General features: G+C 45.1%; 1 protein-coding gene across 1 annotated transcript in view; it reads left to right on the top strand.

Moving 5' to 3' along the window:
* Window positions 1-20840, top strand: part of LOC124040385 (dynein axonemal heavy chain 17-like) — a 79087-nt gene that overhangs the window by 23704 nt on the left and 34543 nt on the right. Inside the window, 19 exon segments of the mRNA XM_046357531.1 lie at window positions 48-186; window positions 340-567; window positions 1073-1210; window positions 1406-1538; window positions 6587-6714; window positions 6860-7008; window positions 8814-9096; window positions 9467-9640; window positions 11425-11765; window positions 11767-11796; window positions 11935-12037; window positions 12399-12546; window positions 12747-12838; window positions 13048-13209; window positions 13341-13505; window positions 13684-13875; window positions 13976-14242; window positions 18097-18258; window positions 18395-18628. Of these exon segments, the coding sequence (XP_046213487.1) occupies window positions 48-186; window positions 340-567; window positions 1073-1210; window positions 1406-1538; window positions 6587-6714; window positions 6860-7008; window positions 8814-9096; window positions 9467-9640; window positions 11425-11765; window positions 11767-11796; window positions 11935-12037; window positions 12399-12546; window positions 12747-12838; window positions 13048-13209; window positions 13341-13505; window positions 13684-13875; window positions 13976-14242; window positions 18097-18258; window positions 18395-18628 (3268 nt within the window).

Genomic DNA, 20840 nt, shown 5'->3' with positions numbered 1-20840 from the left:
TCTCTTGCCCTTACTTGTCTTCATACCTGAGTGTCTCTCTCCTGTAGGCCATGCGCCATGGTGGTGCCGGACTTTGAGTTAATCTGTGAGATCATGTTGGTGGCTGAAGGCTTCATTGATGCCAGAGTGCTGGCCAGGAAGTTCATCACCCTCTACACCCTCTGCAAAGAGCTGCTTTCCAAACAGGTACAGTAGCTACCTCACTGCTTTAATACACTGTCACTCTCACCCTATTCACCCAGACTTGCTGTCTGCTCACAACCACAGAGATTTTACATTCTCACCATCTCTTTAAAACATCTTCATATAGTTTCCTTTGTGTTGTGTTTGTGTGTACAGGACCACTATGACTGGGGTCTTCGTGCCATTAAGTCTGTGTTGGTGGTGGCCGGCTCTTTGAAGAGAGGAGACCCGGGTCGCCCGGAGGACCAGGTCCTGATGAGAGCTCTAAGAGACTTCAACGTCCCCAAGATCGTGATGGACGACTCACCTGTGTTCCTGGGACTGATTGGAGACCTGTTCCCTGCTTTGGATGTCCCCAGGAAGAGAAACCTGGACTTTGAGAAGGTCGGACACGCACAAACACACATACATACACACACTTGCCTCTCCTTAACTAGACAGAACACAGGACAGAGGTGGGAAGGGCAGAAGTAACATGAGCAATCAAATAAATGTACACCTGTGTTTATACAGTATCTATCTATCATCTGAAGTAAAAAACGGTTGTCTTTATTAAAAAAGTAGTTTCTGTTGCTACAGATGTAGGATCGTAATTGATCACCCTGTTGCAGGATAACTTTTATGCAATGCAGGAAATGTAAAACGTGTAGTGTATTTGTGGTTTAAAAAGGCTTCTGAAATTTGTAATTTCTACATAGAAATTTCAGACTTGATTTTCCCTTACGAAAAATGTATCAGCCTCTACAACAAAATGTCCATTCATTATAATCCACATAATAATTCCAATTTCCTGGTGCTTCAGGATTATTTTCCTTGCTGTAGCGAACTGCCTCAAATTAACATTTTACATTTGTAACTGAGGTATTTGTTGTGTGGCTGTGCATCTCAGGTAGTGAAGAAGTCGGTGCTGGACCTGAATCTGCAGGCGGAGGACAGTTTTATTCTGAAGGTGGTTCAGCTGGAAGAGCTGCTGGCCGTCCGACACTCCGTCTTCATCATCGGCAATGCCGGCACCGGCAAGTCCAAGGTACCATAAATCCTCATCCCTCTAACATCTCTTATGCTTTTCTGACTCCAGTTGTCTGGGAAGAGTCTGCATTTCAAATGCCACCCTATGGGCCCTGGTCAAAAGTAATGCACTAAAAAGGGAATAGGGTGCCATTTTGGATAGAGACAAATGTTCTGTTTGGTTAGAAGCCAAACTATTGTGTTGTGTCTCCAGGTGATGCGCTCGTTGAATAAGACCTATCAGACCATGAAGAGGAAGCCGGTGATCGTGGATCTGGACCCCAAGGCTGTCACCTGTGACGAGCTGTTTGGCATTATCAACCCTGCCACCCGAGAATGGAAGGACGGTACGATGGAATTAGTTAGCATAAAATATAGTTGAAACGTGTAGTCAATGAAGCACTAACATCACAATAAGTCAAGCAGCTTTGCATCTGGACTTTTCTCTCTAGTTCTAGCCACAATGCCCCATCTGTACAACCTGAGTTAATAGTGTTGAAGTGTTTTTGAGTAATGTTGCATGGTATACCGGTACCACATTAATATCACGGTACTAAAACGTCATGATACTTATGATACCAATATTTTAGAATACCGTAGTACAGTTTCATATGATACTACCAACTTTTTCATCCTTACCGATCTAAAGAACATACTGGCTGGCGTCTGTTATAAAATGTTTATGAAGTTTTGTTTATGCATTCAGTTGAATTTAAGCAACAGCCACTAGTGTCTTGTATGTGCATGTCCAATAATATCCACTTCACTTTCATGTGCATAATCACGTGTGGCAGCTATAATCAATCAGCCTCATCCTCTACCAGCCTTCACTCCATTCGCTCTTCACATCCCCTACCAGCCCTCACTCACCTTCTTCTCTCCATCCTCTCTTCACATCCCCTACCAGCCCTCACTCACCTTCTTCTCTCCATCCTCTCTTCACATCCCCTACCAGCCCTCACTCACCTTCTTCTCTCCATCCTCTCTTCACATCCCCTACCAGCCCTCACTCACCTGCTTCTCTCCATCCTCTCTTCACATCCCCTACCAGCCCTCACTCACCTGCTTCTCTCCATCCTCTCTTCACATCCCCTACCAGCCCTCACTCACCTGCTTCTCTCCATCCTCTCTTCACATCCTCTACCAGCCCTCACTCACCTGCTTCTCTCCATCCTCTCTTCACATCCCCTACCAGCCCTCACTCACCTGCTTCTCTCCATCCTCTCTTCACGCCCGTCTATTCTTCTGTCAGTTTTTTAAAATATAATTTAGCCATGATGGCGAGCCGGGATACAGACCCAGACCCTGATGAGTCTTCTGTTGTTAGATTTGTACGCGTGTGTTACGTCCGTCGTTAGATGAATGAGACCAAAGTGCAGCGTGGAAAGTGTTCATGATTTTTAATACTGAACTCCGACAAAACAACAAAATACAAAACCGAATGTAAAGTTCTGCAGGGCTAGACAGCAACTATGCTAAAACAAGGTTCCACATGATCCCCAATCAGAGACAACGAATGACAGCTGCCTCTGATTGGGAACCATACCCATAGGTCGGGGTTTGTGGTGCCAACAAATACATAGAAAAACTAGAATGCCCACCCAAATCACACCCGACTTAACCAAATAGAGAAATAAAAAGGCTCTCTAAGGTCAGGGCGTGACAGTACACCCCCAAAGGTGCGGAATCCGGCAAAACCTGACTCCATGGGGGAGGGTCCGGGTGGGCATCTAGCCTCGGTGGCGGCTCCGGTTCGGGATGTAGACCCCGCTCTGCTTGCTGATCCCTCCACTTCTGTGGAACCGGACCGTGGATTGTCTCCGGGGACTCCGGACCGTAGATCGTCGCCGGAGGCTCCGGACCGTAGATCGTCGCCAGAGGCTCCAGACTGGGAACCCTCGCGGGGGGCTCTGGACCGCCCACCGTCGCTGAAGGCTCTGGACCAGGAGCACTGAGCCGGCACAATCCGTCCTGGCTGAATGCCCACTTTAGCACGGCAAATGCGGGGAGCTGGCACAGAGCGCACCGGGCTGTGGATGCGTACCGGAGACACGGTCCGTGTAACCGCAAAGCATGGTGCCTGAAGGGTCACACGCTCCTCAAAGCGACTGTCTTGCTCCAGACTCCAACCCCTCCAAACTCTTTCGTCCCTCCACTGCCATCCACTCCTCACTCAAACAGTCCAAGAATTCCTCCTCGGTCTCGGACTCACCCCTCAGCACTGACGCCCACGTCATCTGCCCCTCCTAAAAACATTTTTTTGGGGGGGTTCTGTTTTGTCCTCTCCTCCTGACCACGCTGCTTGGTCCGTTTGTGGTGGGATCTTACATTGGAGCAGCATGCAAAGTGAGCAATGTTGATACATTGTATCATTTTATCGCCTGTTATAACCAATAGCACAGACCAGTCTGAGTAGACTTTGCAAGTTCAGTGTCATGCAGCCTCTGAGTGTCAGAGTGGGAGAATGTAGCACTGCTTCGCAACAGGCATGCTTGCAGCTTTACAGCAAAGAAAACCTCTCGTCTCTAGCCTAATCGGTTCAATGTGACCCATATTACCAGAGGTCTTGTCTCTAGCCTAAACGGTTCAATGTGACCCATATTACCAGAGGTCTTGTCTCTAGCCTAAATGGTTCAAAGTGACCCATATTACCAGAGGTCTTGTCTTTCGCCTAAATGGTTCAATGTGACCCATATTACCAGAGGTCTTGTCTCTAGCCTAAACGGTTCAAATTGTCAAATCAAATCAAATGTATTTATACACCCCTTTGTACACCAGCTGATATCTCAAAGTGCTGTACAGAAACCCAGCCTAAAACCCCAAACAGCAAGCAATGCAGGTGTAGAAGCACGGTGGCTAGGAAAAACTCCCTAGAAAGGCCAAAACCTAGGAAGAAACCTAGAGAGGAACCAGGCTATGTGGGGTGGCCAGTCCTCTTCTGGCTGTGCCGGGTGGAGATTATAACAGAACATGGCCAAGATGTTCAAATGTTCATAAATGACCAGCATGGTCGAATAATAGTAAGGCAGAACAGTTGAAACTGGAGCAGCAGCATGGCCAGGTGGACTGGGGACAGCAATGAGTCATCATGTCAGGTAGTCCTGGGGCATGGTCCTAGGGCTCAGGTCAGTTGAAACTGGAGCAGCAGCAAGGCCAGGTGGACTGGGGACAGCAAGGAGTCATCATGTCAGGTAGTCCTGGGGCATGGTCCTAGGGCCCAGGTCCTCCGAGAGATAGAAAGAAAGAGAGAAGGAGAGAATTAGAGAATGCACACTTAGATTCACACAGGACACCGAATAGGACAGGAGAAGTACTCCAGATATAACAAACTGACCCTAGCCCCCCGACACATAAACTACTGCAGCATAAATACTGGAGGCTGAGACAGGAGGGGTCAGGAGACACTGTGGCCCCATCCGAGGACAGGGCCAAACAGGAAGGATATAACCCCACCCACTTTGCCAAACAGTTCAATGCGAGGACAGGGCCAAACAGGAAGGATATAACCCCACCCACTTTGCCAAACAGTTCAATGTGACCCATATTACCAGAGGTCTTATCTCTAGCCTAAACGGTTCAATGTGACCAATATTACCAGAGGTCTTATCTCTAGCCTAAACGGTTCAATGTGACCCATATTACCAGAGGTCTTATCTCTAGCCTAAACGGTTCAATGTGACCCATATTACCAGAGGTCTTGTCTCTAGCCTAAACGGTTCAATGTGACCCATATTACCAGAGGTCTTGTCTCTAGCCTAAACGGTTCAATGTGACCCATATTACCAGAGGTCTTGTCTCTAGCCTAAACGGTTCAATGTGACCCATATTACCAGAGGTCTTGTCTCTAGCCTAAACGGTTCAATGTGACCCATATTACCAGAGGTCTTGTCTCTAGCCTAAACGGTTCAATGTGACCCATATTACCAGAGGTCTTATCTCTAGCCTAAACGGTTCAATGTGACCCATATTACCAGAGGTCTTATCTCTAGCCTAAACGGTTCAATGTGACCCATATTACCAGAGGTCTTATCTCTAGCCTAAACGGTTCAATGTGACCCATATTACCAGAGGTCTTATCTCTAGCCTAAACGGTTCAATGTGACCCATATTACCAGAGGTCTTATCTCTAGCCTAAACGGTTCAATGTGACCCATATTACCAGAGGTCTTGTCTCTAGCCTAAACGGTTCAATGTGACCCATATTACCAGAGGTCTTATCTCTAGCCTAAACGGTTCAATGTGACCCATATTACCAGAGGTCTTGTCTCTAGCCTAAACGGTTCAATATGACCCATATTACCAGAGGTCTTGTCTCTAGCCTAAACGGTTCAAAGTGACCCATATTACCAGATATGCCTTTTTTTCTATCGGGATTTGTATGCATTTTATATCAGTTCACAAACCATGTCGCGGGGCGTTTTAGACTAATCCTGGGTCCCTAATTATTGGTTTGATAACAAACAACATTGTTCAGTCATGTTAGCTAGCTAGCTAACAACCTTGTAACTTGACAGTAGGTTTAGGTCAATTTGATGGGCACAGGAAGAAAGGAAAAGGGTCTGCTACTCATGAGATGTGCTTCAAAAGGTAGGATTCATATAGGCCTAATGGAAGCCTAAACTATATCAAAAATCTATTTCTTTCTGGTGCACCTTAAATTCTGTTTGGTGCCTAACATATTAAAAGTTGCGAGCAGTGTGTGTTGTGTGTTTTTACGAGAGTGTGGGAGACAGAGACAGTGTGTGTGTCTGTGTTAACTGAAGAGTAAACAAGGTTTCATGCAGTGTTCTCCCCTTACTGACACAATGACATGCAGATCATTATGCATATATCTCACAGGAGGTTGGTGGCAGACACACACAAACACACAAACACAGACCTTAATTGGGGAGGACGGGCTCGTGGTAATGTCTGAAGCAGAATCAGTGGAATGGTATCAAACACGGTTTCTAGGTGTTTGATGCCATTCCATTTGTGCCGTTCCAGCCATTATTATGAGCCGTCCTCCCTTCAGCAGCCTCCACTGATGTACTGTTTATTCCTTCCTCCCATTCCTCCAGCCAAATCACAGCTTGGCCTTTGCAAATATGAGCAATCAGCCATTCTATGCAGTATTCTATTATACGCTGATCAGTGTGACGTTAAATTCAATGTGTTGTATTGAGTCGAAGTGTACATTTCAGTGAGAACGTTTATAAAACGTGAACAAGTGTCGGGGGAAGGGGCGAGCAGGATGCTAGGCCACTGATTTCTTTCCACCGTGGTATCGTGATACTACTTGGTATCGTGATACTTGGCCTGGTATCATATCATTTGTAAAATGTTGATATCGTGACAAGACTATTTTTGAGTCTGTCTGGTTGTTGTGTAATGTTGTGTGCCACGCTGGTTGCAGGTCTTTTCTCCTGTGTGATGAGAGATTTGGCCCTCATCAGCCATGACGGGCCCAAGTGGATCGTACTGGACGGAGACATCGACCCTATGTGGATCGAATCCCTCAATACTGTCATGGATGACAACAAGGTCTGTGTGTGTTTGTGTGTGTGTATCTTGATCTCAGGGTGATCTGGAACACATCCAGGTTGGGGATTTTGGCAACGAGGTGAGACAGAGACTGCTTGTGTGTGTATGTTTGTATGGTCCTAACCCCGTGTGTGTGTCTGTGTAGGTGTTGACACTGGCCAGTAACGAACGCATCCCTCTTAACTCCACCATGCGTCTGGTGTTTGAGATTAAGGACCTGCGGACGGCCACTCCAGCCACCGTGTCCCGGGCTGGAATCCTCTTCATCAACTCTGCTGACCTGGGATGGAGCCCGTCAGTACCTCCCTACACATACACTATATATACAAAAGTATGTGGACACCCTTTCAAATTGGTGGATTCGGCTATTTCAGCCATACCCGTTGCTGACAGGTGTATATAAAATCGAGCATACAGTCAATTCATCCCCATAGACAAACATTGGCAGTGAAATTGCTCGTACTGACGAGCTCAGTGACTTTCATCGTGGCACCGTCATAGGATGCCACCTTTCCAACAAGTCAGTTCATCAAATTTCTGCCCTTCTAGAGCTGCCCCGGTCAACTGTAAGTGCTGTTATTGTGAAGTGGAAACGTCTAGGAGCAACAGTGGCTCAGCCGTGAAGTGGTAGGCCACACAAGCTCACAGAACGGGACCGCGGAATGCTGAAGTGCGTAGCACGTTAAAATCGTCTGTCCTTGGTTGCAACACTCATTGCCGAGTTACAAACTGACTCTGGAAGCAACGTCAGCACGAACTGTTTGTCCGGAGCTTCATGAAATGGGTTTTCATGGCTGAGCAGCCACACACAAGCCTAAGATGCGCAATGCCAAGTGTCGGCTGGAGTGGTGTAAAGCTCACCGTCATTAGACTCAGGTGCAGTGGAAACGCATTCTCTGGGGTGATGAATCATGCTTCACCATCTGGCAGTCCGACGGATGAATTTCGGTTTGGCGGATGCCAGGAGAACACTACCTACCAGAATGCATAGTGCCCACTGTAAAGTTTGGTGGAGGAGGAATAATGATCTGGGGCTGATTTGCATGGTTTGGGCCACGCCCCTTAGTTCCAGTGAAGGGGAATCGTAATGCTACAGCATACAATGACATTCTAGACAATTCTGTGCTTCCAACCTTGGCTACAGTTTGAGGAAGGTCCTTTCCTGTTTCAGCATGACAATACTCCCCTGCACAAAGACGGGTCCATAAAGAAATGGTTTATCGAGATTGGTGTGGAAGAACTTGACTGGTCTCTGCTAAGTCTCTGCTTCAATGTTCCAACATCTAGTGGAAAGCCTTCCCAGAAGAGTGGAGGCTGTTATAGCAGCAAAGGGGGGACCAACTCCATATGAATGTCCGTGATTTTGGAATGAGATGTTCGACGAACAGGTGTCCACATACTTTTGGTCATATAGTGTACATTAAATCGAACACCTCGGTGGTGTCCCGTATGACACCCTATTCCCTATATAGTGCACTACCTTTGAACAGGGACAATTGGACACGTTAGGGTTGGTGTCAATTACAATTTAATTTGAAATTCCAATGAAATTATTGAATTCACTCATGAAGTGGAGAATTTATGTTGAATTCAATTAGAATTTCAACAATCTTCAAGTTATGGAATTGGAATTCAAGTTTGAATTGGAATTGTAAAATTAATAATATTTGGAATTGATTTGAATTAGAATTCAATATTTGTACATTTTCCAGTTGATGGAATTAATGCATTTAGTATAAGAAATGGACTGCAATTTGTATTTCTATAGTTCCAGTATAGCTATGCTGACTGAACAGTGACATGATCAGCCTAAAAGCCTGAAGGAATTGAATTCTAATTGGAATTTGGGAAATTGTTAGGGATGATATTTAATTGGGAATTGAATTATTGGAATTTACCTAACATTGGAATTCAGAGGAATTCAATTATCTCTGAATTCAAAGTCTGACCTGGAATTTGAGTTGAATTAAATGGAATTTACAGGGAAAGAGAATTTAATTAGAATCCGTTAATTTGTGGAATTAACCCCTAACCTGCAACACATATTTATTGACCTGAGTGACCATGTGTCTGTCCTGTCTGTTATTGTGTTCCTTCAGGGTGGTGACCAGCTGGATCGAGAAGCGAGAGGTCCAGTCGGAGAAAGCCAACCTGTTCATCCTGTTTGACAAGTACCTGCCTACCTGTCTGGAGAAGCTCAAGTTCGGCTTCAAGAAAATCACTCCTATCCCAGAGGTCACACTGGTCCAAACCCTGCTCCACTTCATGGAGTTTCTACTGGTGCCTGAGAACACCCCGCCCGACTCCAACAAAGAACTCTACGAGCTCTACTTTGTGTTCGCCTGCATCTGGGCCTTTGGAGGGGCCATGTTCCAGGACCAGGTAGCTACGTTCATCCTCAAGGGGTGCAGGGTTCTCCCCAAATACTGTAAGAGGGGTGCTGTGCCACCTTGTGGACTATGTAAAATAAAAATAAAGTAAAAAGATTGCAGATAGTGGCAGTTACAGGTGTTTAAAAACGCTAAAATCTCGAGTCCAAAGGGGGTCACTGCATCCCTCTAGGGCCCTGGTCAAAAGTAGTGCACTATATAGGGAATAACATGCAATTTCAGAGGCAGCCAGGGTAATATTTTCACTGTGAAATGCAGACTTTCCATGAACAAGTGAAGGAAAGTGACAGTCAGATTCTGCTAAGTTCAGACTAACTTAACTTCTCTCTCTCTCTATCTGTATGTGTGTGTTTGGTCGGTAGCTGACAGACTACCGTGTGGAGTTCAGTAAGTGGTGGGTGAATGAGTTCAAGACCATCAAGTTCCCATCTGCAGGGACTGTGTTTGACTACTACATCGACAGAGACTCCAAGAAGTTCCAGCCCTGGACGGAGTTAGTCCCCAAGTTCCAGCTGGATCCAGACCTCCCACTGCAGGTCAGAGTCCTGTCTGTCTGCCTAGCAACTCACCCAATTAATGAAGGACACGGTGGACTAACTCTTAGCTTCCAAGACTCTTAGGACATTGTAGTTTGTCTTTGTTAGGAGGTGCTCTGTGTCGCAACAGTGTTGTAGTAAGACGTTTCTCTCAAATAAATTGACAGCCATTTTGCGTTGTTTCGCTTTGGCTTCAGTCATCAATCTAGCAAGAGGGCAATATGTTATTGATGTAGTAGTGTTTCCCCCACCTCTAGAAAGCTATAACCTTTGGCTTCAGTCATCAATCTAGCAAGAGGGCAATATGTTATTGATGTAGTAGTGTTTCCCCCACCTCTAGAAAGCTATGACCTTTGGCTTCAGTCATCAATCTAGCAAGAGGGCAATATGTTATTGATGTAGTAGTGTTTCCCCTCCCTAGAAAGCTATGACCTTTGGCTTCAGTCATCAATCTAGCAAGAGGGCAATATGTTATTGATGTAGTAGTGTTTCCCCCACCTCTAGAAAGCTATGACCTTTGGCTTCAGTCATCAATCTAGCAGGAGGGCAATATGTTATTGATGTAGTAGTGTTTCCCCCACCTCTAGAAAGCTATGACCTTTGGCTTCAGTCATCAATCTAGCAAGAGGGCAATATGTTATTGATGTAGTAGTGTTTCCCCCACCTCTAGAAAACTATGCCCTTTGGCTTCAGTCATCAATATGTTATTGATGTAGTAGTGTCCCCCACCCCTAGAAAGCTATGACCTTTGGCTTCAGTCATCAATCTAGCATTAGGGCAATATGTTATTGATGTAGTAGTGTCCCCCACTCCTAGAAAGCTATGACCTTTGGCATCAGTCATCAATCTAGCATTAGGGCAATATGTTATTTGCTGTAGTAGTGTTTCCCCTCTCTAGAAAGCTATGACCTTTGGCTTTCACCTGTAATAGTTTATTTATGTCTAACAAAAAAACACTTTTCAACCCATATGATCTAATACACAATAAAAGTACAATAAAACATATACAAATGTGATGATATGTGACTCGTTTCAGGAAATTAGGTGTATGTCGCAAGTCACGACTTCACAGGAGAGGGGTTATAATAAATATAAAAAATGTGACTGAAATGAAAACATCTTTTCATTCTTTCTTCAAAATTTGTTACATTTGTGAACGTCTAATATTTGGGCCATTTAAACAGCATGTGTACCGCCTACAGACAAAGGGAGAAGGGCTATGTAAAGGGCTTGATTCTGTTGTTCTGAGCAAATGCAATGTGTCTGCCTCCGATGAAAAACAAATGTTTGACTTCCACACACAATTACATCTTTACTTATTTTAGGTTTAAGAAAGTGTGTAGATCGCATTCTTTATCATAATGCTATGAAAGTTATGTATTTAGATCCGCCTGCCTGAGACAAATTCAACGATTCCTTTGCCATGTCTGTTGCATGAAGCAGCCGGGCTGGATAAATGTTTTTCTAAGGGCTGCCCTTTTGATGTAATGTTGCAGTGAAGTGGAATAAATCGGATGTAATGATGCAGTCAAACACCAGAGGGAGGCAAATACAAGTTTATTTGACAGAGAACATTTACATGCTCCTAGGAAAGTCTGGATTGCTGTCTTCTGACTTATTAAACATTGAGAAATCGATCAAATAAGTCATGTAAACATCTACATGTTTTTTAAAGGAACTCTAGTGCCCGATTTCAGTGACAGTCAGCTTAAGAGGATTGTTAAGCACCAGATTCTGGAGAGTTATTCTGCTGACCTTTACTCTCTGTCTCCTGTTCCTCTCAGGCGTCTCTGGTTCACACGGCTGAGACCATCCGTATCCGCTACTTCATGGACAAACTGATGGAGAGGAAGTGTCCTGTGATGTTGGTGGGCAACGCGGGCAGTGGCAAGTCAGTCCTGATGGGAGACAAGCTCCGCAGCCTCAGCACTGATTATTATGTGGTCCAGTCTGTCCCCTTCAACTTCTACACAACCTCGGCCATGCTGCAGGCCATACTGGAGAAACCCCTGGAGAAGAAGGCAGGCCGGAACTACGGCCCCCCCGGCAGCAAGAGTCTCATCTACTTCATAGACGACATGAACATGCCTGAGGTCGACAAGTACTTCACTGTGGCTCCACACACTCATCCGCCAGCACATGGACCACGGACACTGGTACGATCACAGCCATTGACTAGTCAACCACTACACAACCACAACATAACTACAATCACTGTTTTGATCCCTCTATCTCTCTCCTCTCTCCTCCTCTCTCCCTCCCTTTCATCCCCCTCTCCCTGCCTCCCGTCCCAGGTATGACAGAGCCAAGCTGACTCTGAAGGACATCCATAACTGCCAGTACGTGGCCTGTATGAACCCTACAGCTGGCAGCTTCACCATCGACCCCCGACTGCAGGTACTCACCAGACTAACGCTACACACAAGGCTGGAGAATAAGCATAGTAGAAGAAACCTCTCTGGTCGTTCTGTTTTAGACTGCTCTTGACCCTCTGCATCCCATAGTTGCCTTATGTATGGTAATATACTGTAAACCTGCTCCCTCTCTCTCTCTCTCTCTCTCTCTCTCTCTCTCTCTCTCTCTCTCTCTCTCTCTCTCTCTCTCTCTCTCTCTCTCTCTCTCTCTCTCTCTCTCTCTCTCTCTCTCTCTCTCTCTCTCTCTCTCTCTCTCTCTCTCTCTCTCTCTCTCTCTCTCTCTCTCTCTCTCTCTCTCTCTCTCTCTCTCTCTCTCTCTCTCTCTCTCTCTCTCTCTCTCTCAGAGGCACTTCTGTGTCTTTGCGGTGAGTTTCCCAGGCCAGGACGCACTCCAAAGCATCTACAACTCCATCTTCTCCCAACATCTGGACATGAATGGCTTTCTCCCCGCCGTCAAGAAGTTCTGCTCTACGCTGGTCACCTCCGCAATCAGTAAGAACACTACCTAGAAACACTGAGATAATCATCATGTCAAACTGAAAATGTAATGACTTAATTCAACATCTCATCCATCTAATTTGATGACATTGAACTAGAGTCAGAGATGGGGGAAACCAATGCATTATATAGGCCTACAGTATTTCCCCTGTTTCCATGTTCTTACCTGTCTGTGTGTATATTTTCTTCTCCAGTGTTCCACCAGAGGATCTCCACCTCCTTCCTTCCCACGGCAGTCAAGTTCCACTACGTCTTTAACCTCAGAGACCTCTCCAACATCTTCCAGGTAAACCCTTCTCCCTTACATCTATATGATGGGCATCTTGATCATACATCATAAAGTTGGTTTGAGACACTTTGTTATGGATTACTGAGGAGAGGAAGGAGATATCTTGCTGTCTGTGTGTGTAAATGTGGTGAGAGTTCACCATCATGTTAGTGCCTGTGTGTGAGATGTTCAATTGGTCCCTCTGTGTCTTTCCTGTCTGCTGCCAGGGTCTTCTGTTCTCCATGCCAGAGTGTGTGAGGGCCCCTGCTGAGCTGGTGAGACTGTGGCTTCATGAGTGTGACCGTGTGTACGGAGACAAGCTGGTGGAGGAGAAGGACATGGTGCTGTTTGCCAAGATTGAGGGAGAGATCTGCAAGAAGTGCTTCGAGGTAAGACTTAACACACACACACATATTGTCTGATATTGAGAAAAAATCTAAACTAATGTTGAACAAAGTTATTCAATATTAACAGTAGATTTCTCTTGTCCATATTGGTGTGTATTTTCCTCTGTCTGCAGGAAATGGATGCAGGTTTCCTCTTTGAGAAGCCCAACATCTTTTGCCACTTTGCCCAAGGCATCGGCGAGCCCAAATACTTCCCTATTCCAGACTGGGTGGTTCTGAACAAGCTGCTACTGGAGGGCCTGGACAGCTACAACGAAATCAACGCTGTCATGAACCTGGTGAGTCTACTATGACACACTACAAAAGCAAATACCTTGTGTTGGCATTGCGTCATCACTGGATAGTACCCAGAGTAGTTAAAAACCTGATTGAGATGAAGAGAGAGTCTAGTCCTAGACCTTCCTGTTGTGACCCTGTTTGTTTGTGTGCGTACGTGCATATGTGTTTGTTCTTCAGGTGCTGTTTGAGGATGCAATGTCCCATATCTGCCGTATCAACCGTATCCTGGAGTCTCCTCGCGGTAACGCCCTGCTGGTCGGGGTGGGCGGCAGCGGCAAGCAGTCTCTGTCTCGCCTCGCTGCCAGCATCGCCAACCTGGAGGTGTTCCAGATCACCCTGAGGAAAGGCTATGGCATCCCCGACCTCAAGGTGTGATGCTATGCTCTGGCCACCTGTTAACCTCTGTTAAGATGCTGATACACATCTCCCTTGCCCTCCTCTCTCCTCCTCTCCCTCTGTCTCCTGGTAGTTGGACGTGGCTGCCCAGTACATGAAGGCTGGGGTGAAGAACATAGGGACGGTGTTCCTGATGACCGACAGCCAGGTGGCCGAGGAGGAGTTCCTGGTGCTGATCAATGATCTGCTGGCGTCGGGGGAGATCCCTGGTCTGTTCCAAGACGATGAGGTGGAGAACATCATTGTTGCCATGAGGAACGAGGTCAAGGCTGTGGGCCTGCCAGACTCACGCGAAAACTGCTGGAAGTTCTTCATCGACAGAGTCCGCAAACAGCTCAAGGTGTGGCCAGTCTGGCTTGTCATTGGAGGCTGTTGAGGGTTTTGGTCTGTATGTTCAGCAGCATTACAGAGGGGTCACCCAGCTAGCACATAACGTTCTGAGAACCATATGTTTCTTCGAGTTTGGTTAAAGCGTGATTGTCAATCAATGAAATGTATTTATAAAGCCATTTTTACATCAGCAGATGTCACAAAGTGTTTATACAGAAACCCAGCCTCAAACCCCAAAGAGAAGGAATGCAGATGTAGAGGCATAGTGGCTAGGAAAAACTCCATAGAAAGGCAGGAATCTAGGAAGAAACCTAGAGAAGAACCAGGCTCTGAGGGGTGGCCAGTCCTCTTCTGGCTGTGCCCGGTGGAGATTATAAGAGTACATGGCCATTAAGGCCAGATCATTCTTTAAGATGTTCAAACGTTAATAGATGACCAGCAGTGTCAAATAATAATCACAGTGGTTATAGAGGGTGCAACAGGTCAGCACCTCGGAAGTAAATGTCAGTTGGCTTTTCAATGCCAAGCATTCAGAAGAGTAGTAGTGTGTAGTGTGTTTGGTGAACAGGTCAGGATTCCATAGCCGCAGGCCGAACAGCAGAAACTGGAGCAGCAGCACAATATACTGGGTACGGGGACAGCCAGGAGTCATCAGGCCAGGTAGTCCTGAGGCATAGTCCTAGGGCTCAGGTCCTCTGGGAGGGGAGAGTTAGAGGGAGCATACTTAAGATCACACAGGACACCAGATAAGACAGGATAATTACACCAGATAGGACAGACTGACCCTAGCCCCCCAGCACATAGACTATTGCAGCATAAATAGTGGCGACTTACTACCCTGAGTATAGCCCACGAAAATCTCCCCCACCACACGAGCCCGAGGGGGCGCAAAACCAGACTGGAAGATCATTGACTCAATCCACTGAAGTTAAGTATATCGAGAGAAAAAAAGGCTTGCATGATGTGATGCACCCCTCCTAGGGACGGAATAGGAGAGCACCAGCAAGCCAGTGACTCAGCTCCTGTAATAGGGTCAGGGCCAGAGAATCCCAGTGGAGAGAGGGGAGCCGGCCAGGGAGAGACAGCAAGGGTGGTTTGTCACTCCAGTGCCTTGTCATTCACCTTCGCACCCCTGGGCCAGACTACACGCAATCATAGGACCTACTGAAGAAATTAGTCTTCAGTAAAGACTTGCAGACATAATAAGTTGGTGGTCCGATGGTCCAGGATAATGAGGATTTTTTTAAAGATCCACAATATCGGTTCCACGGGACAAAACTAGATCCAGGGTATGATTGTGGCAATGCGTAGGTCTGGAGACATTTGGACAAAACCCACTGAGTCGATGATGGCTCCGATAGCCTTTTGGAATGGGTCTGTGGACTTCTCCATGTGAATATTGAAGTCACCAAACTTTTTTATATTACATGCCATGACTACAAGGTGCGATAAGAATTCAGGGAACTCGGCGGGGAACACTGTATACGGTCCAGGAGGCCTTTAAACAGTAGCTATAAAAAGTGATTGAGTCGGCTGCGTAGATTTCATGACTAGAAGCTCTTGTAAATTTAAATTTTCTGTCATAAATGTTAGCAACACCTCCACCTTTGCGGGATGAGAGAGGGATATGGTCATTAGTGTAACCAGCAGGAGAGGCCTCATTTAACGCAGTAAATTCATCAGGCTTGAGCCATGTTTCAGTCAGGCCAATCACATCAGGTTTATGGTCAGTGAAGGATCTAACATGAAGTATTCCTATTTTAAGATATGAGGTATTATCACAATCTCTTTCAGTAATGGCTAACAGCCTGCTGCCTGCACCCTATCTCATTGTGGAGCTAGAGGAGTTAGAGCCTTGTCTATGTTGATAGATAAGATGAGAGCACCCCTCCAGCTAGGATGGATTCTGTCACTCTTTAGCAGGCCAGGCTTGGTCCTGTTTTTTGGTGAGTCTCAGAATGTGTTCCAGTTATCCACAAATTCGAAAAACTGTTTTCAACCAGCGATTTGTGTGAGTCAGGCTGTAAAACTCATCACTCCCCCTAACTGGGAGGGGGCCAGAGACAATTACTAGATATCAACACATCTTTCTAGCTAAGTTACACGCTCAAGTTTTGTTGCGCTTGGTGACCTATGAATGTTTAATCCTAACATTGTTGCTGCTGACGTGGATAACAATATCCCTATAACATTTACAACAGTGTTCCCCAACTGGCGACCTGCGGGCCAAATTTTTATCTGAGCTAAAACCCAAACTTTTCCTGTGTGTGGAATTGTCATTGTTGGACATACATGACTGTAAAAAAACACCAGGAAATCAGCTCCAATTGATTTTAATTTAAGAAATCGGTTTCCAAGAATCAATAATCAATATCAGTGTAATACTATAAAAAAATGTAAAAAACATGAGAAATAAGAAATACACTATATACAAAAGTATGTGGACAACCCTTCAAATTAGTGGATTATTTTCTGTTTGGTGTGTTTTGCACCTGACGGAGCTGTTTCGGTTGTGCTTCTTTGTTTCTTTGTTTGATAGTGTTCAGTTTAAATAAATAACATGAACAAGTACCACGCTGCGCTTTGGTCCTCACCTACTTCCACCGATGACCGTTACACTTGTCTGCTAAATGAACTAGTGTAGCCCACAGCCATTTGGCATAGCCAGATGAGGACCTAATATAAGGACAACTCATATGCTATTCTGTTCTTCTGAAATAGACTACATTTTCTTAATTTCATGCTTCTTTAGACCTGTTGTAACGGCTTTTGCACGTTAGAGGCTGCTGCTCTATGTACATAGTGTAATGAAACAGCAGGGAGCAGGTCTCGAACCCTCGACCTTCGAGCCCGAGGTCCGGCGCACTAATCGACTGTGCTGCAAAAGCATGCTCAAGCGGCAGAGTCGATTTCCGCGTTTATAAACCCAGGGTCGTTACAATAGACATGGAATCACCGGTCACTTTAAATGGAACACTAGTTACTTTAATAATGTTTACATACTGTTTTGCTAATTTTATATGTATATACTGTATTCTACTGTATTTTAGTCAATGCCACTCAGACATTGCTCATCCTATTATTTATATATTTCTTAATTCCATGATTTTACTTTTAGATTTGTGTGTATTGTTGTGAATTGTTAGATACTACTGCACTGTTGGAGCTAGAAGCACAAGTATTTAGCTACACTCACAATAACATCTGCTAAATATGTGTATGTGACTAATAAAATTAGATTTCACTAGATCCATTGATAGATAACAGAAGACCACAGGATTTTGGATTATCACTGATGCTGTGTCACAATAAATGAAATGCATGATTAATGCATGAGAAAATACATTTCCATGTGTCCTATCTGTGTTTGGAGTTCAAAAAAGTTTCCCCAAAATAGGGTAGTGATGAGGTATTAAAAGTATTATTGAAACGTTAAGTGAAAGGTTTAAGGAAGTTAGTTAAAAATCTCCAAATAACCTTTAGATTCCATTCTTAGAGTGTTAAAGAAAACTTTCAATAATAACCATAAAACATTTTGAGAATGTTCGCATAATGTTATTTAATTACCTTCAAATAATTTCCGTTCTCAGAGCGTTAATAAAACCTCCCAGGCAAACTTTCAGGGAACCAGAGTAAAACATTCTCAGAACCTCCCTGCAACCTAAAAATTAACATTCCCAGATCAGGCTAGATTTTCACTTCTGTTTTCAGAGCATATAAAAGCATTTAGTTTTACCGGTCAGGAAACGTATGGCTTCGTTGCCACAACCAATGTAAAACCAAAAACATATATTCCCACAACTTCCAAGGAACCAAATATGCTAGGTGGGTAAAGTGTGTGTGCGCTTGTGTGTTGTCCTGTAGGTGATCCTGTGTTTCTCTCCGGTGGGATCCACTCTGAGGGTGCGAGCCAGGAAGTTCCCTGCGGTGGTCAACTGCACCTCCATTGACTGGTTCCACGAGTGGCCAGAGGAGGCGCTGGTGTCTGTCAGTGCTCGCTTCCTCTCCGAGACTGAGGGCATCATGGTGAGGAAGACACGTTATACACCCCTCAACCCCCTTCCAAAACAATCCCTAGCCCATTCCCTGAGTTGCCTCATGTAGACCCCTCATCTAGCTTTTACTGTATTCCTGTGTGTACAATTTTCTCTCTCCCCCCCAGCCCGAGGTGAAGGACTCTCTGAGCCAGTTCATGGCCTTTGTCCATAAGACAGTGAATGAGATGTCCAAGTCCTACCTGCTGTCAGACCGTCGCTACAACTACACCACGCCGAAGACCTTCCTGGAGCAGATCAAACTTTACCAGAACCTCCTGGCCGTCAAGAGGAGCGAGCTGCTGTCCAAGATGGAGCGCCTGGAGAACGGATTAACCAAACTGGAGAACACCTCCGCTCAGGTCAGATATACAGTATACCACCACACACACGGTCTGGGAGTTAGTTATCCACCTGCACTAAATGTAACACAAACAGGCTATTACATTTTATACTGTATCAATATCATATCTTCATTTTAAGATTTCTATATAATTTGTGCTACTCATTCAAATTAGTGGATTCAGCTATTTCAGCTACACTCGTTGCTGACAGGTGTACTGTATAAAATCGAGCACATGGCCATGCAATCTCCATAGACAAACATTGGCAGTAGAATGGCCTTAATGAAGTGCTCAGTGACTTTCAACGTGTCATCGGATGCCACCTTTCCAACAAGTCAGTTCGTCAAATTTGTGTCCTGCTACAGCTGCCCCTGTCAACTGTAAGTGCTGTTATTGACCAGTTTCCCAGCCCCTGCCGATGAAAATCATCCCCACAGCACGATGCTGCTACCAACATGCTTCACTGTGAGGATGATGTTCTCGGGGTGATGAGAAGTGTTGGGTTTCCGCCACACATAGCGTTATCCTCCAAAAAGCTCCATTTTAGTCTCATCTGACCAGAGTACTTTCTTCCATATGTTTGGGGAGTCTCCCACATGCCTTTTGATGAACACCAAACATGATTGCTTATTTATTTCTGGACACTCTTCTGTAAAGCCCAGCTCTGTGGAGTGTACGGCTTAAAGTGGTCCTATGGATAGATACTCCAATTTCCACTGTGGAGCTTTGCAGCTCCTTCGGGGTTATCTTTTGTCTTTTTGTTGCCTCTCTGATTAATTCCATTGAATAATGAATTTAATGGTGCTCCGTGGGATGTTCAAAGTTTCGGATATTTTTTATAACCCAACCCTGATCTGTACTTCTGATCTGTACTTTTCCACAACCGGTTAGAGAGCTCCTTGGTCTTCATAGTGCCACTTGTGTGGTAGTGCCCCTTGCTTAGTGGTGTTGCAGACTCTGGGGCCTTTCAGAACAGGTGTATATACAGTGCCTTGCGAAAGTATTCGGCCCCCTTGAACTTTGCGACCTTTTGCCACATTTCAGGCTTCAAACATAAAGATATAAAACTGTATTTTTTTGTGAAGAATCAACAAGTGGGACACAATCATGAAGTGGAACGACATTTATTGGATATTTCAAACTTTTTTAACAAATCAAAAACTGAAAAATTGGGCGTGCAAAATTATTCAGCCCCTTTACTTTCAATGCAGCAAACTCTCTCCGGAAGTTCAGTGAGGATCTCTGAATGATCCAATGTTGACCTAAATGACTAATGATGATAAATACAATCCACCTGTGTGTAATCAAGTCTCCGTATAAATGCACCTGCACTGTGATAGTCTCAGAGGTCCATTAAAAGCGCAGAGAGCATCATGAAGAACAAGGAACACACCAGGCAGGTCCGAGATACTGTTGTGAAGAAGTTTAAAGCCGGATTTGGATACAAAAAGATTTCCCAAACTTTAAACATCCCAAGGAGCACTGAGCAAGCGATAATATTGAAATGGAAGGAGTATCAGACCACTACAAATCTACCAAGAACTGGCCGTCCTTCTAAACTTTCAGCTCATACAAGGAGAAGACTGATCGGAGATGCAGCCAAGAGGCCCATGATCACTCTGGATGAACTGCAGAGATCTACAGCTGAGGTGGGACACTCTGTCCATAGGACAACAATCAGTCGTATATTGCACAAATCTGGCCTTTATGGAATAGTGGCAAGAAGAAAGCCATTTCTAAAAGATATCCATAAAAAGTGTTGTTTAAAGTTTGCCACAAGCCACCTGGGAGACACACCAAACATGTGGAAGAAGGTGCTCTGGTCAGATGAAACCAAAATTGAACTTTTTGGCAACAATGCAAAACGTTATGTTTGGTGTAAAAGCAACACCCTGAACACACCATCCCCACTGTCAAACATGGTGGTGGCAGCATCATGGTTTGGGCCTGCTTTTCTTCAGCAGGGACAGGGAAGATGGTTAAAATTGATGGGAAGATGGATGGAGCCAAATACAGGACCATTCTGGAAGAAAACCTGATGGAGTCTGCAAAAGACCTGAGACTGGGACGGAGATTTGTCTTCCAACAAGACAATGATCCAAAACATAAAGCAAAATCTACAATGGAATGGTTCAAAAATAAACATATCCAGGTGTTAGAATGGCCAAGTCAAAGTCCAGACCTGAATCCAATCGAGAATCTGTGGAAAGAACTGAAAACTGCTGTTCAC

The sequence above is a fragment of the Oncorhynchus gorbuscha genome, linkage group LG07, assembly GCF_021184085.1.
Source record: "Oncorhynchus gorbuscha isolate QuinsamMale2020 ecotype Even-year linkage group LG07, OgorEven_v1.0, whole genome shotgun sequence".
NCBI lineage: Eukaryota > Metazoa > Chordata > Actinopteri > Salmoniformes > Salmonidae > Oncorhynchus > Oncorhynchus gorbuscha.
The sequence above is the reverse complement of the archived record's forward strand: the minus strand, read 5'-3'. Positions and strand labels throughout refer to the sequence as shown.